Source organism: Triticum aestivum, chromosome 5B (assembly GCF_018294505.1).
Source record: "Triticum aestivum cultivar Chinese Spring chromosome 5B, IWGSC CS RefSeq v2.1, whole genome shotgun sequence".
NCBI lineage: Eukaryota > Viridiplantae > Streptophyta > Magnoliopsida > Poales > Poaceae > Triticum > Triticum aestivum.
The window spans coordinates 702,213,986-702,231,546 of NC_057807.1; the positions used below are offsets into that span (position 1 = coordinate 702,213,986).

The 17,561-nt window shown below is 41.3% G+C and overlaps 1 protein-coding gene across 1 annotated transcript; it reads right to left on the reverse strand.

Moving 5' to 3' along the window:
• Positions 1-1,498: 1,498 nt before the first annotated feature.
• On the reverse strand, positions 1,499-12,689 carry LOC123115343 (uncharacterized). Its single transcript, XM_044536514.1, has 7 exons — positions 12,519-12,689; positions 5,042-5,128; positions 4,701-4,946; positions 4,413-4,580; positions 3,036-3,089; positions 2,773-2,919; positions 1,499-2,068 (listed from the first exon to the last, which is right to left on the reverse strand). Exons 1-7 carry the CDS (start codon positions 12,687-12,689, stop codon positions 1,712-1,714), a joined length of 1,230 nt encoding a protein of 409 aa, XP_044392449.1. The 3' UTR covers positions 1,499-1,711.
• Positions 12,690-17,561: the final 4,872 nt, after the last annotated feature.

Genomic DNA, 17,561 nt, shown 5'->3' on the forward strand with positions numbered 1-17,561 from the left:
AACACTAACTATATTAACAAAGCCCGCGATACATCAAGATCGTGCCAAATCAAGAACACGAGAGGGAGAGAGACCGAGATTAAACACATAGCTACTGGTACAAACCCTTAGCCCCGAGGGTGGACTACTCCCTCCTCATCATGGAGACCATAGGGATGATGAAGATGGCCTTCGGTGATGATTTCCCCCTCCGGCAGGGTGCGGTAACGGGCTCCCAATTGGTTTTTCGTCGCTACAGAGGCTTGTGGCGGCGGAACTTCTGATCTAGGGTTATTTCTCATTGTTTCTCTATTTATAGGATTTTTCAGCGTGGAATCACGCGAAGATGGGCCAATAGTGGGCCACAAGACACCAGGGCGTGCCTGGGGGGGGGGGATGCGCGCCCTGGTGGGTTGTGCCCACCTTCTGGCTCTCCCACGAAGCTTCTAGTGCCTCTTTTATTCCAAAAAAATTGTCAAAAAGTTTCGTTGCATTTGTAGAACTTTTATTTTTGCACAAAAAACAACACCATGGTAGTTCTGCTGAAAACAACGTCAGTCCAGGTTAGTTCTATGCAAATCATACCAAAACAATATAAAACTGTTGTAAACATGGCATGAATAGCTCATAAATTATAGATACATTGGAGACATATCAACAACCCCAAGCTTAATTCCTACTCATCCCCGAGTAGGTATATGATAAAAGAAAATAATTTATGAAGTGTGAATGCTAGCAAAGTGCATACGTTTGATCAATGATAACTTCAATCACTTTTCCTAGCATCATAACATCAATTCTTTCTCATAAAACTTTTCATGTTAAATTAGCAACCAATTCACATGTTATGGTTCAAACAATGAATTCTCTTGAAACCAACAACCTATATTCTTAGTCACCAAACAATTGTAATTCAACTTATTCAACAGAGTCTTAGTAAGAGCTCCACATACTCAATCATCAAGTGGGGAAAGACTAGCCTTTTTTATATTGTGAAATTGGTATTATATGACTCGAGGATAGAAAATACATGGGTTGCAAGTTTAAATTTAGAATCGTAGTTTGGGTATTGGAGCAGAAATCTAGAATCCCTCGTATGGAAATTTTATAGTTAATTATGGAGTATAATTTATATTATCTCAAGATAAATCACTATTTTCTCTATAAAATACTTGCCAAGTGGGACTCGAAAAATGAAAGGGCATCGTTTTTATTGGCAGGAGAAAGCTTCTTCAATGTGGCAATATTCTACGGAGAATGATAGAAAATATGTTTGGTCGATGGAGACGAAGAAAATGCTCAATCAGATAACATCATGTCCCATATGGGAACAAATTGCATTGAGAAGGAAAATGGTTTGGTCACTAAGATTTGCTAGATGTTTCTTTAAAAATATAGTGATAAGTACAATATTTAATGGACAATTATTTTGAGATCTGAAAGTTTGATGTAAATAGGCTTATCCTTACCGAAAGTACATGATGTTTAGTTGAAGTGCCTATAGAGTTGTAACGACAAATGATGAAAGCCACTTATTACATATTCCCAAACATGTGGTGAAACATAAGTGCATATGTTACAAGCTTCTAATGCTTTTTTACATATCTTAGGAATCAAGTGGTACACAATAGTTGGGCATTGCATCACAACACGTACAGTTGTATTGGGGCCACAAGTAACACATAAAGCATTATATTACAAAAGGTATACTTTTCATGGGCTATTAATGTTATTAGTTCCCAGGGCCACCATAGTAGATGTAAGTGCCCCAGTCGCTTCCATAGACACCACCTTGCACATCATAACTGTTGTTCTGCTGAGCTATTAAGCCCACATCACTTGGCGGTATGAGAGAGTTGGAGGAATCTACCACTTGGATGTTCCTAATGTAACTGGCCTGACGGAACCCTTCATTGGGGAAGTGTCCACTACCCATATGTGTGGAAGTTTGGCCGACATCAGGTGAAAATACCTCACCACCCCACTGGACAGAGGAGGCACTATTTGCCAAGTAGGTGAAGATGAACGATGGCCAATACCCCACATAATAGCCCCCCACTTGCAGCCACCAATTCCCTCCCACCTTGTCCTACAAGCTAAAAATAGTTTACTACGAAATACATAATGATTAACACAATGTAGATGACTTAAGTTCCCAAGTAAAAGACAATACATCAAACTAATGGGCTAGTGTATCACAACACATTAGAGAGTTTATGTGCAACTATTTAAATATCTTACTAAGTTTAACTTACTTAATGTCAATGGCTAATATTTATTCATTTCAGCTCTAACCAGATAAGGAGGTGTAACTTCAAAGATACCTTGTTCAATAGCTAAATTAACAATGTTGCACTCGAAGACAAATATGAAATACGCATGGATACAACTGCGACACCATTTGTGTGCCAATAGATAGGCCAGGAATCACAATTGATAGAAAAAACAAGAGGACATTGGCATTGATTCTCTATGCCCATTCAAGAATTTGAGTTTGTGTGCCTAAGTTGAAGTATAAGTGAATTTCTCACCCTTTCCCATTAGCATAGGCTTTTGGTTTGAACTCATGTAGCTCAAAGCTAGATTTCTCGAGTTTTAATCCTAGCGACTGCTATAATAAAATAAATAATTGTGGTCGATTCCTATTTCCACTTCTAGATCTAAGGGAGAATGAACATGAGGAGGAAGTGTTGAAGTAAGTGAATTCTCCCACATTTCCCCATCAGCTTATCCTTTTTGATTGAACTTTTCGGCACAAACAACTCAAAACTTAGGATTTAAGTGTTGTATTACCTTCCAAACTAAAATGTCGATGTCATATTGTGCGCCTCCATAGGTGGAGGTTGGGGAGATACTGCCACCAAGGGTGATCTGATTGTTTGTCTGGATGAACCCTGAGCAATGTAGGTTGTAACATCCTGTTGTTTGATACGCATCACGCTACAATATTCCACATAGTAGAAAAGTAGCATCTTGATGTTATTACCAACATTCCTAAAAGGAGGGCTTGAAATTTCTTCAAATTAAGATACAATTAAATATGTTGTTTATCTTACAGTCCAGTAGATGAAGAGTCTAGTATTTCTATCCATATATAGACCTGGGTATACCTGCAATGTTTATATAGAGGACAAAGCCATCAGCCACATTGAAAGTGATTGCACAACTTACTACACCATTATATATTGAATGATTAGGGAATAGATAGATAGACAGGGAGAGAGAGTGGGTGAGGAAGAGTGAGATTTTGAGGTTCTCCTTTAATCGCAACACATGAAAAAGCAAGACAATCTAAGTCTTTGCACACAACATGTTTCTCCCTTCCATTGAAATTATACAGATAGAATGAGACTTGCCAACAAGTTTGCTCATATGATAAATTCCCATGGAATCCATCTTTTCAATCCTTTTTCCAGCATCTTCGTCTTTTTTATTGAGTAGTGGTGTCTTATACCTTTTGCACAATTGATCACTCATAGAATTGAATGTTGCTTGCTTATTTAGTTGAGTCCCTTTAAACATTCACCCTATCCATGGTTATATATCTAGGATGTCTTCTTAAGTTATTGATATAGTTTTAGTATTGTATATAATGTGGTCGGACATAAGAGATATAGGTACCTTATAAGATACTGAATAAATTAATTGTTTTGGATGAAATGAGGTCCACATTTGCTAAAAATTGATCATCCACCATCTTGTTATTATCATTGTCATGTGTTTCATGAATAAAACATATTCAATGGTTGAAAAACCATAGAAAGTGATATGCTTATTAGTCCACGCTACATGCATACATGCATGGTTTACATGGTGGCACATTAAGGCAACGATCGGTCTTGAGCTGCTTGGGTCACAACCCTGATCATGCCATAAGATTTCTTTGATGAGTGCACCACTTTTTGACTCTTTATGGTACTATGGAACGAGTTCGGCTAGGGCCTAGCCCAATTCTGGATGTACTAGTGTGACACGCTTCATGTGAGTATACTTTGAGTTAGGGAGGATATGTACATACAGTTAGCATTTTCTATATGTATATAGTGGGAGGGCTAGCTAATTTAGTCTCTTATTTATGGGGATTTATTTTGTAGTATTAATATTAATAAGGAGGGAAGTGTGGACTTTATATGTAGATTTAGAGGGTTAGATTATTTTTAATAATGTTTTGGTGGGATAATGAAGATGTACATTAGAGGGTTACTAAAGATTATGTTCTATAATAGCACATGTGGACAATGTAGATATGCATTTAGAGGTTTATTTGATATTATTTTGCATGATATATCTCAAAGGTTGCTTTAGGTTCTTTCTGATAGCGACAATGTAGGTAAGGGAGATGACTACATAAATGTTACTTTAGATTATATTTCAGAGGTGGATTAATACATCATATATGAAAGTGGGTTTAATGTTTCCCTTTGAGGTCCGACCTGCCATCCAGCTTCAATGGTATTGAGGTCGTTGCCACTGTAGGAACCCCCAATGATCCAGAGTTGTGTCAAGCTAAAGTCATCGGCCCTTGCAATTGTTGGTTTCCACAAATTGAAGCTGGCTTTGGTCCCATGGCAGTTATCAACCTGTGCAGATGCAATGGCATGCTGCTCAATATGAGCGAAAACAAATTTAAATGAGCACTTCCAGAATCAAATAATAGTAGTAATAATCCAAGAGGGAGATTATTTCTCATTTGAATGTGATTCTTAAATGGCTTTTTATACCTGGTGCCCCGTCGATATATTGGATATTACTGGTTTATTGATTGAATCGAGGTTTGCGATGCTCTGGGGCCTCTTTTTGCCATACCTCTTGATGGAATTGGCCCTCAAGACATCCTCCTCCTTGGTCCTTCGGATTGGTATTGTGTTCTCAGGGCACTTGCCATTTTGATGCCATGTTTGGGTGATGTGATGAGGTGGGATGTTAGATTCATGATACATGCCTCCTGGATGGTAAGAAGGCTGCATCTGAATTGTGGAATCATTTGGGATATTGGAGAGCATAGCAACTTGTCAATAACAAATCGCGAAATGAAAAGGGAAATGGTGTTGCAAAGTTTTACCTGTATAGTATGGTTCTTGAGGAGAGGATGGTCGAATGCAGGTTGTTTGGAGATGTGCACACAGTCTATGATATCTCCATCTAGGCTCTGTTAACTTATAGGAATCAGTGCTTGCAATTGGAGATAAAAAATAGAATAGTTCGAGCAAACTAGAAAACATTAGATCTTCGCTACAATCTTCTCATAGACAATACATAATGTGGATTAAAATAAAAAAATTCTTCCGACAACTATATGCAAACTCAATCAACCTTGGGATTTTAATTTTGTTAATAAAATAGGATTCCATATCTTAATCCAAAGCCGAGCAAGGCTTTCCTTTGTTCATCCGATGGATCATGTACGTACTATATCTCCGAGTATCCAAAAGACAACACTTGCTCGATACATTAATTTCTGGACATCATATTAATCATATTGCAACTACATACGAACCACTTATCTTTCCAAACAATATAATATTTGGATTTTATAACAAAAGTTTGGTTACATTTCGATGTTAATGTTAGTACACATGACTATCTTGATATGGTTTATTCTATGCTTGAGCTTGGCTTATGTCTTAGGCATTGAATAAAATTCACATCCAGGTAGGATGAAGTTTGATGGGACAACTAATTAAATGAAAAAAAATCTAGTTTCAAATTGAAGTTTATCTATTATATTACTTTATTACTATACTAATTAGAGATTCCCTAGAAGTTCTTACATTAATTCGGGAAAGAAAAGCTAACCATCTATTTTTTGGGACCAAATTATAAGGGCTAAGATTTAATTCAAGCATAAAAATAGAAGAGTAATATAAAAAAAGTTTGATAGGTGAATCTGCAGTATACACAGAAGGAAAAGGCACATGTAAAGTATCTTTTTTAGTGCGCGCGTGTCCTAACAACAGGAAAACAATTATCACATTCATAAAAGATGTGCAAATTCTAATAACCACAATATTTAAAAGGAGTTTACATGCATACATGCAGTTCAACTAAAGATGTTTTTACAATCCCTCCCGATTGCTAGGTTTATTTTTTGTGATTATGTTTGGCGCACTTTCCTGCTTCAGCTCTTCAAGATAAAAAAATACAAGAACATGAAATAAAATAAATTTAGAGCTTGGGGCTCTTTGGTGATAGTACACATAACGCAATTGGAAAACATGACTCACCTTGCTTGTTTTATCAAGGATGATGGATGTTGGTCCAGACAAGTTGATATTGACTAGATCATAATGATGGAAAAATATGCATTGGTCTTGCCTAACATAGGATTGATAGGTGGTAATCAAGGCTGGGTGTGGCACTTTAGTGGAAATGAGGTGCTTGCTTTCACCATAGAAGGCATGGCTCTAATACAACTGAACTTGATCCTATTTGTTTTCTTAGCTCTAGTACATGGTTCAATACTTTTTTTGACTATTACTAAAAAAATTCAGCTCTACTACTTTGTTCCAACACAGTTTATTTACTTTCACAGTCTATGTTTGATCTATTATAAATAGACCCAACAGTGAGAATAAAGCAAAGAACACTCCGTTCTATGGCACAAAGAGTTAACTAATAAACTTTGTATCTTCCGTACAAAAGATATGTTTAGATAGTCACATCTAAGTAATTGTGTCAACTAATTTAATTTTTAATTGTCAATAAAATATGGTTGTACTTCATATTGATAGCACAAAGTAGCTTCGATAAATTTACTTGAGAACAAATATTAGTATAAATTATGTATGAAATTGAAAAAATATCATAACGACCTATTCGCTAGGACATTTGTAAATTCACCACTATCACTAAATTAGCTACCAACAATGCTAAAGAAATTAAAAGAATATAAGAACTACATTACCTACTCATTCCATGGTTCCACTTTTTTCATTTACATGTAATCCAAAATGTGCTTATTTCTACACTATGCTTACTTGAGTTGATAGTATGAAAAATAGGCTACTCAAAAATCTATCATGCAATTACGTGCAATTTTATATGATGAAATTGGAAATGCATATGTAGAAATAAGCACTTCAGGCCATGTCACACATGCCATGTGTAGGATATATCTATTATATATTGAGATAATAATACAAGATTAAATAAAGAGATTTGCTAGAAATTCTAACCAAGAAAGCAAAACATGATGCCATTGATGTGCATTTACCTCCATAATTAACTAACTTTTATCGGTTGTGATTACACATCAGTCATAAGCCATAGCTTGCATGGAAATATAAAAACCTAATTAGGCCCATATTGGACCAATAAGGAACATGTAATGCATACTTTTCTTTCGCGGCAAGCCTTTTCCCTTCGATTAATCTAGATCTTTGCAAGAACATGCATTCCTGTATGAATTGGTTGCAATATATTCAGATGAGGTTGTCGTATGGAGCATAAATATTTGGATGGGTAATACCAGGCTACTCTTGGGTAGTGTAAAATGTTTATCAAATATAAGTATCATAAAAAAACATTTTCCCATGCATGGTTTTATATTGAGGTGGAGATTTTTTTCCATGCACGCATGGTTGCATATTGAGATCACATTTTGCATTAAAGATCCTAATTGGGTGGAGTATGAAATTCACAAAAGAGAAAAAAGGAAAATAGTTCATGAGGTGGCATGTGCGGTGAGATGGCATATGTGCATTTTGAGATTACACAAGTAGTTGGGATTACATACTTAGGTATATGGGATATATATCACCCTTATATTCTCAAAAACAATAATGGCCCTTATAGTTAGTAGGTATTTGAACCATTAAACTTGCAATGATATTTCCAAAATAAGCAGTTAGGTCATTCCTGAATCCAAAATTTAACTCTTTGAACTAATTTACTTTCATGTACTAGCATATAACTATTGACGATTCTCACAAAACTTCTTGGAATAGCATGGCATTTAACTTCCACAAACTTCTTACTGATATGTCAACTTAACAAAAAATGGCTAGAACTAGAGAAAAAAAATACTCATTAACTGGGTAAACCCTTGTTAAATAAAAAAATGATCTTAATTGTGTCATGCTATGGTTAAATACATGTGGGTATAAACATATTTAAAGCCACTAAATGTAATAACTTTTTCGACTAAAATTAGTAGAATTAGAGAAAATCTAAGGGGTCAACTAAGAACAATCACTAAGTACCTATGAATCTTCTAATATGTACTTAGATAACATCGTGAAATAGATGTTATCATAAAATATCCTAGTAATATGTGATAAAAAATCAATCGGATTATACATATGTGCAAGAAAAATGTTAGAGCAACCATATTTTACAAATATAATTAGACGAGATGACCGATGCTTTCTCTTTATAACATTAACACTACACGTTAGATCTAGAAACATGAAGTGAACTAGGTTGGATTTCTTGTAATTATATGCGAGGTTGATGGAACAATAATCCATACCATGTTCACATTCTTGATGCCAGCAAAACAGATAGATATGTGGGAAGATGTACATTGGCGGTGAAGCCTCCTAGATCGACGGTCAGGCAAGTGTTTGCACTAGGGATAACAATGACGGTCCAATAGAAATATACTAACAATTTGTGATGTGAGCCTATATCTTAGGACTTTATTAGTTAAAGGAATTTAGAAATAATTTGATAGAATCTTAATTCTATAGAGATGTTCTTATATTTGATGTGTTTGACAAAGAGAGATCAAAGCCAGGACAAGCTATGGGTGAGATGCTCCATAGGTTCATAATTAGTATAAGTCCACACAAATGAGAACAATAGCAATACTATAAATATCATGCCAGCAAACTTATTTATTGTCAAGAGATCCTATCTCTCGCATTTACCTATTAAAATTAATTAAAGTTTGATGAATTTTAGTTCTATGGGATGGACAATCACAGCATAGAGCAGGAATTAAAAGTCGATGTCAATAATACTTCTTCTGTTTTTATAATACATTCCAGAAATTTTGCTATCGAATTTATCCCACTATGCATGTATAAGTTGGTTATCGAAACTGTATAAATGTAGCTAGTATAAATTATTTTCCCAAAAGAAATATTACTCATTTTAGCAACATAATCATGCATACAATAATGACAAAAATTCTCTTAGAGATTTCCATATATAGAATATCGTTGTGTTATTTATTTTTGAAAGTTCACTCAAAAGATCATCTATAGTGTTGTGCATATTCAACCTTGATGTTCTTTCTCTAAAAAATATAATACCCATTTTCATAATACACCATATTTATTTTATATGAAATCAGATATAATTAACTAGAAAAAAGCATGTTACAAAATCAGAAAACAAAAAAAGGTACTTAAAATAGCAGGAAGACTCGACGTCCCATAGATCGTCACAATAGTTCTATTTTTCTGCACCTTATCAGCGGATGAGAATTTATAGATCTCCATAACTGGCATTATCATGATGTGAACATTCATTTTATGGACCCATATTATATTATACCAGACTATACTGAAAATATCTTCATAAATGCACCTAATCATCTCATGAGGATTGACCTGGAACTATTTGTGCCATGACAATTTTAAACTAGAATTAGTGTGATGGTATTCACATAGAAATATTTGATAGCTTGTAATATTTTATCTAGTAAAATATATTTTTCATCATAGTAAGAATACTAATGATGATGCCAGCAAAATATTGTGGATCACTTTGCATGTTTATTAATAAGAATCACATACTGCAGCAGTAGTGAAATTTTTTCCTTGAGTATATATATGATGCTAAATATATATTTACACGCACACAAAAACAAATAATCTGTCTCTGGTACGAAAGATATTTAGCCTATATTATTTAACTAATTGGGTGATCCCTACTAACATATTTTTCTCAACATGCTACCTCGACATGCAACCATGTATAAGGAAGACCCACTTCAACATGTAAGTATGCATGAGAGTTTTTACTCTATTATGTTACTTATATTCAATAAATATTTTTTCCTACTACCAGTAGTCGAATTCATATGTATTTTCATTCATATGTATTCTCAACTACTGCCAGTATGAAGAACCATGGCGCCAACGGAAACTAAGTTTGAGGTGGAGAATCGATGGAACAAGAAGCTTTGGGTTATGGCAGATACGGTGAAATATTTGTTGGCACGACAGGGATGCTTCGTCGTGTTGCTGGAAATCATGTCAGCTAAGTTGGAATTATTATGTGATGGATTACAACTCACGGAAGATGATTTGGGAACCTCGAGCGTTCCATGCAGCCATACAAGTTCACTTGGGTCGGACAAGATAGTGTGACACAAGTCGGTCGGTACAGAAGACGATGCACACGGGACCTTGAAGGCAACGAGGGGTGAGTGTGGGCTGATCATTTAACATGGAGTCATGTTGAAGGTGAAGCTAAATTTTGGAATACATCATTAGGTGCTGATTGAGGGGCTACATCATAAGTCGACAGAGAGTCGAAGCCTAGTTCAACGGGGAAAAAGCGATTGACATGTAGTTCGGACTGGAGCTTAGTGGTTTGATTGAAACGTGATAATTGTCATCGGCCGATGATGATTGGTGGTAATCTGCAGTGGGGTTTGAGTGGTGTGGGTTCGCGACCCTTGAGGCTCAACCGGGACAGTAGAGGCATGACACAGTAATAGTGGTGAAGCGTGCAGTATGCATGGGACATGGAGACGTGTCAGGGCTCTGGTGGTCATACATGTGGTGAGACAACTGTGAATTTTATTCGCGATGACGACAAGCAACGGTGAAATTCCTTTAAGTTTCAGACATGCGGTCAAGAAAGGGGTGCTGATGTTGAGTTCAGTTAACTCTTATCTATAACACCTAATAAGTGAGTTGTTCACTTTCACGCATACCAATGATTGGTGTGTGATGATATTGAACGGATACTCCAGAAGTTGGGAGCACAAACTAGGGTAATGAGAAACTAATTTTTTCTCGGGTGTTGACAGTGATCAAGAAAAGAATGGGCTACAAGTTGCAGGTGTAGTCACATGGAGTATTGGAGTAGCAGCGGTACTCATGGTATAAGCTCAAGTCCAATGTATAAGGTGGAGTTTGTATTGTGTTTAGACAGGATATGGAATCGTGTCCTAATAGGACACCTATATGCTAAACCTCTTATATAATGAGGGGTAGACGCACGATATAATCTATGCCAACCAAAGTTTTGGATTTCGTTTTGCCAAATTTACCGGGCCTTGGCGAAATGGATGAAATTAGGTTTTAGACGAAAATGCCAAACCAAAATTTGAAATTTGGAACGAATTTGACTACAGTTTGGCAATTTCTTTGAAATAAACCAGAAAAAATATATAGAACAAAGTCTTTATCAACATATATATATATATATATATATATATATATATATATATATATATATATGTAGAAATCAATTAACAGAATCCATGTACCAAAACATTATAGACCAAGAATTGAACATTATACACTCGACATGAACCCTAGATTAACACTCTTGTAGAACCTATGCACCAAGTCATTACGACCTCATGTGGTGGCCCTCCACGGTGTTGCCGCCGTCTACAGGGTCGCCCGCGTGCACGGGCGTTACCGCTGCCTCAACGTTCACCCTCCAATGGGGGAGAGAAGAAAGTGGAGGAGTGCTTTAGGAGGAGGAGGCTGGGCTGGGCGCAGGTGGAGCGCTGGAGCAGTAGGCTGGACGTAGGACCTGAATTTTTTGACCGGGTTACACTAACACCGGGCCAAACAGTATGGACGAATTTTGGACGAAATTCATTTTTTCTAGACGAAATCCAAAACTCTGATGCCAATATAATAGCACAGGCATGCAAGGAGAGCCGGCGGCGTGTGCTGGCGCCCGGATGGCGGTTGTGTGGTGTTGTGATGGCGTCACGGGAAGGAGCACCTGTGGGGATGTAGCCAAGTTCGTTAACCTTGTTAACAAATCTCGGTGTTGTGCATGGTGTGATTGCTTGCTCCTTGGATGACGGACCAGGTACTTCGGATTACTTCTAACATCATCTAGTTCTATAAACTAGTCGGTACAAATCATGCATGTATGGTACAACCAAATTAACACAGGAATCGAAGTGTACGTTTTGACTACGAGGTAATTAAGGTACGGTGAAAGAGGGAAGAAGGAGATCAGACCAGCATATACCAAGTTGTCTCGTCTAGGTTTGGATATGGATTTATACCACAAACAAAAGCAAGCGGAATCTTTGGCATGATAGTGCATATTTGATTTGTTCTAAGACCAGTTATTATATAGAGAAATATATATATATATATATATATATATATATATATATATATATATATATATATATATATATATATATATAAAGATGTATGATACTAATTTACATCATACAAAAAAAATAAGTTGATAACCTTTTTAAATTTGGCCAGCACAAAGTTTAACACAAAATATACCTCAAAAAAAAGTTTAACACAAAATAAATCAGAGCACGTATGTGTGACAAGATATAAACCTGAAGGTAGTTGGCGACACTTGTATACCTGAATGCTTGCGACAGGAGGCTTATTGAGCCGCCTGAGGAGGCTTCGCACCTCCCGCCGCCGCTGCGCTCTACTCTCCGGAGTCGCCGGCGCTGCTGCTGCCAGTCCCTCCAAGAAGACAAACGCGAGAGCCACGACGAGGGCGACCAAGCACGCACGCGTCGCTGCCATTGAGCGTCTGTTGAATATCAGAGCTAGCTAGCAAGCAACCAACCAAGCTCTGTTGGTATTGGTGTAGGTTTTGCTAGCTTCGGTTGCCGTGCTATATATACATCGCAGCGATGGAGAGGCGGCGAAGCATCCCGGCGTTTTATAAGGCCGGCCGAGAGTGCTCCGCCGCCGTATATTTTAGTTGGGAGCGACCGACCGTAGTGGAATACTGTACAAGGAATGACTAATCAGCAAGCGGACCCAGCTGGATTGTAGTACGAAACTATTGGGGTGCATGTCCGCGTCCAAATGGAATTCTTAAGTAGTAAGCCGCAGCTATTTCTTGGAAAACGATCATCCTCTCTTAGAATATCTTCAACAGCGGCTGCAAAAACCCCACGCGCGTGGTAAAATGCGATTTTAGCGCCCGCAGGACGGTTTCGCACGCTTCAGCGGAGGTGGGAAACTCAGGCATGCAGAAAACGATTGCGCACGCGGGAAAAAGCGGGTGGTCGCGCTAGATTTATCGTGCAACTTCTGGCGCGCCTATAAATTGTTGCGCCCTCCACGCGACCTCCCATCGCACTCCACCTCGCCACGCGCTTTCTCCCTGCTTCTTTTCCTCACCTCGCTGCCGACGCGCCACCACCGCGCCACCATGCCGCTGCACGGCCGGGATCTTCGGGCTATCGCTGCGTCCGCGAGCGCCCCTCCGTCGCCTTCTACATTGAGATTCAGTCCAGCGACATCCGCCTCGGCCTCTACATGTTCGAGAGCGCACGAGGCCGCCCGCGCGTACGACAGGGTGGCATGGCTCCTCGGGAGGCCTCGCCCACAGATGAACTTTCAGGACGTCTTGACGTGCGAGCAGGCGTAGGTCGTCGCCCCTCCGCCGCGGCTAATAACTAACGCCGACTGTCAGGAACACCGTCGGCGGCAGCGCCGCCTCCTCATCGCCGAGGCGGACGAGCGAGCCATGGCGGAGTGGCGCCAGCGCCACCCGAAGGATGTCGCCAACGAGCATGCCTTCTGGGCGGAGAGGAGGGCAAGCCGGCGCGTGGAACGGTCGGACATGCGTCGTCGGAAGGCAGTGGCAATATCGCAGTGCGATCTGGGAGCGGCATCATTCCTCTCTAGTGACAATGAGCAGTGGAAAGACGTGTGGCTTGATACGTCGGACGACACAAGCGAGAAGGAGGAGGAAGACGACTCGGAGTAGTTTTTAGTTGCACAGCGCGCGGCAAACGCTTTTTTAGCTCACCAAGCGGTGTGCGTCTGTTGAAGATGCTCTTAGGCTGGCTGATTTGAGAATGAGGCTTGGTCACCTCCCAAAAGTCTTCAGTGGAAGGATACCCAGTGACACTATGTTCACCAGACAATTTACGCGTTGGCAGTGGGTCCATCATGCATAGTACGTACAAGGCTCCTCTAGCTGCAACTTGGATGGTGATTTTCTTGTGCCGGTCTTTGAGTTTGGATTGCTCTACTCCAGCGAGTTTCCTGATCATAGGATGACGATCAAAGACGAGTAGTGCAACATAGGACGTGTTTGGTTGCCGTGCGCTACAGTATCCGCATCGCATATACTTCTCCATCCAACCTGGTTATACAAATGCAGTCTCAAATGCATCATATGCATGTTGTTTGGTTGTCTGCATGCCCTTTTATCTGCATGGGCTGAACCACACTGCGTGGTGTTTGATTGCCTGCATGTTAGTGCACAAACCCAAGGCATGGTATTTGGTTGTATGCAAGGCCTGATGTGTGGTAATCTCTTTGGCTAGTTGGTGAGGTTACCACTACACTCCGGCAACACACATCATAAGCACAACATAGTAATAAGAGAGCATCAACTAGCATAATTCAGATATAAGCAGTATCACAGTTCATAACAGTTCAACGCATAAACCATAAACATGTTCAAAGCAGACTCGATAGTACGCTCGAAAGAGGTGGCACGGCCCTACTCCTTGGCGGCGAAGGCTTCGTCGTGCTTCCCACACTTGTTGACAACCTCAATGCCATCGTCGTTGAACATGATGACCTTGAGGGTGTCGGGAGTGAAGAGCTTGAACGTCACCATGTAGCCGATCTTGATCTGACGAACGGCTGCGTAGGTGGCCCAACCCTGATCTAGGGTCACCCTACTGTTCATCAGCTTGACCGTCACCTTCCAGGAGCAGCCGGTGTTGTTCCTGAGCTTGAACTCCGTCGGCGCCGCGACGAAGTGCTTGGTGAAGTCCAGGGGCATGGGGATGCACTCAAGCTTCGGTGCAAGGATGACCTTGCAGAAGTGAGTTGGGCCATCCTCCTGATGGTAGTGGCCTTAGTTGCGGCGCTTGTTGCTGGGGGCTCCTCCATGCCCTCGTCGTCGCCACCCTAAGGCGTCTTCGGGTCTTCCTCGGTGGTGGGCGGCAGCTCAATCTCGTCGGGCATTGGGTGAAGGGGTTGCTTGCCCTTGTTGTCAACGGCCGAGAGCACCTCCGTGCCCATCTCATTGCTATCCTCGATCTGCACACAAGTCATGGAGTCAGGCACTGCACAGAGTTCATGGCTAATTCAAGAGCTTGTAGTTGAAACGGCATGACTGTCACTCTTCTCCTCCTTTCCATCCCCCTATATTTACTCACCCTGCCCACCACTACTTACCCACCCCCTCTCTTCTCTCACTGTCAACCTTCCTCCTCCCCATCGCCATGAGCTCTATCTCCAGCTCCAACGCCAACCCCTTCCCTTAGGGTATTGGCTGGAGGGCCTTTGTAACGCCCCGGATCCGATGCGCCAGGTGTCTGCCAGTTATTCGCCGTCGTTGCCATATCATTTGCTTGCATGTTGCATTTTATCATGTCATCATATGCATTTCATTTTGCATGCGTGTTCGTCTCATGCATCCGAGCATTTTCTCCGTTGTCCGTTCTGCAATCCGGCACTCCTATGCCCTCCGGCGTCCCCTTTTTGTCTCTCGTTGTGAGCGGGTGTTAAACGTTCTCGGAATGGACCAAGTCTTGTCAAGAGGCCTTGGTATAACAGCGGCAGACCGCCTGTCAAGTTTCGTGCCATTTGGAGGTCGTTTGGTACTCCAACGGTTAACCGCGTAACCCGAAACCCCCCTTCTCTTTGCAGCCCAACACCCCTTCCAAAGTGGCCCAAAACTTAGCAAACTCACCTCCATGCTCTCGGTCGTTCGATCACGATCGTGTGGGCGAAAACCGCTCCTCATTTGGACTCTCCTAGCTCCCTATATCTATATATATGACCTCCCTCCAAAAATTCGCAGATGAAACCCTAGCAAAACTCCTCCCCGCGCCGCCGGACGCGTCCGCCCGCGCCGGACACGTCCGCCCCGGCCGCCGCAGCCACTCCCGCGCTGACACGTGTCGACCGCGCCTCTCTCTCTCCTTCCCGCCGCCGCGGCCCGCGGAGCCCATCCAGGGCGCGCGCGGGCCCGCGCCGCCGCCCGTCTGGCCCGCGCCGCCGCCCACCGCCGCCATCGCCGGCGCCGCCCGCGTCCCGCGCTCGCCGCCTCTCCCGCGGCGCCCCGCGCCCGCCGTCGCGGCGCACTGCGCCTTCCCCACTGCCTGGCCGGAGCGCCGCCCCGCTCCGCCGGTTTCACCCTACCCCGCCGCCTCTCCCCTTCGCCGGCAACCGCCACCGCCGGCTGCCCCAGGCGCCGCTGTGCTTCCCCCGCACCGCTCGGAGCCTGCCGGCCCCGCGCACCGCCGACCGCGCCCGCTGCCGACCGGATCCGGCTGGATCCGGTCCGGGGCCATCTCCCCGCGCCGCCCGCGACCTCCCCCGTCAACTCCGGCGATGCTCTGGCACCCTGCTCCAGTGAACCCCGATCTGGATCTGAGATCCGACAAGGTTGACTTTCCCCCCTCCAAAATTCTGCGAAGTCCCCGATATTTTGCAATTTTCATGCCCTGTTCAACGCATCATATCTCTGCATCCGTAGCTCCGTTTTGTGCGTGTAATATGTCAAATTGTTCGTCTCAACGAGTACATCATTTCGTTCCATTGCATCATGTTCATTTGAGCTCATCTTGATGCCTAAATCATCGTTGCAAGAGTGCTTCATGATGTTTTCTGCTGTCTGTTATCAGAACGAGCTCTTTTCTCATTTTTGCCATGATTGATGTGTGCATCCTATGAGGTTGATGTCTACATGTGTTTTGATCTATGCTATGTCTTCTTTACATAGGTGCTTACCATGTATTTTTGTGATCAATGTGGTGACTAGCACAAGCATGTAAACTAGGCTTCATGATATTGCTGTTTTCAGTCCCTGTTCTGCTGTTATTTTGATGTCATGTAAACATGTTGCTACAGAGAGATCCATGCATATTTTGAGATACTTCAGTAAGAATGTTTTGAATATATGGTTATGCTCTATCCATCCCTGCCCTCGGTTGGAATTATGGAGTAGTCTAGCGTGTCCTTTTCGTGCTCTACTTTTGCTTCAAAATGTGTCCTGGCAGATTGTTTACATGTTATTCAATTTTGCCAAGGTTGTTGTAGTTGATCCTTGCATGCTATGAACTTGTTCTTGTCTTGGTTTGTTTCACAAACATGTCTTCTTGATGATGATATACTTATCTTGTCATGCAATGACTTGTGGTGAGTGAAACGAGCTTGTTAAGTAGTGTACTTGCTGTTGCTGTTTTGCTAGGCTGAATCTGTTATTTCGCGATGCTATGTAAACCTGCTTCTACAAATCATTTTATGCATAATCTGAAGATGACCATTAAACATGTTTTGTGCTACATGTCATCCTCTAACCATCCATGCCCCTGGTTGCATTTATAGCTTTCTGTAGCTTGTTCATATCTTGCTCTAAAGTTGCTTGATAATGTTGCTGTCAGCCTGTTAACATTAAGTTCAGTTGTTATCATG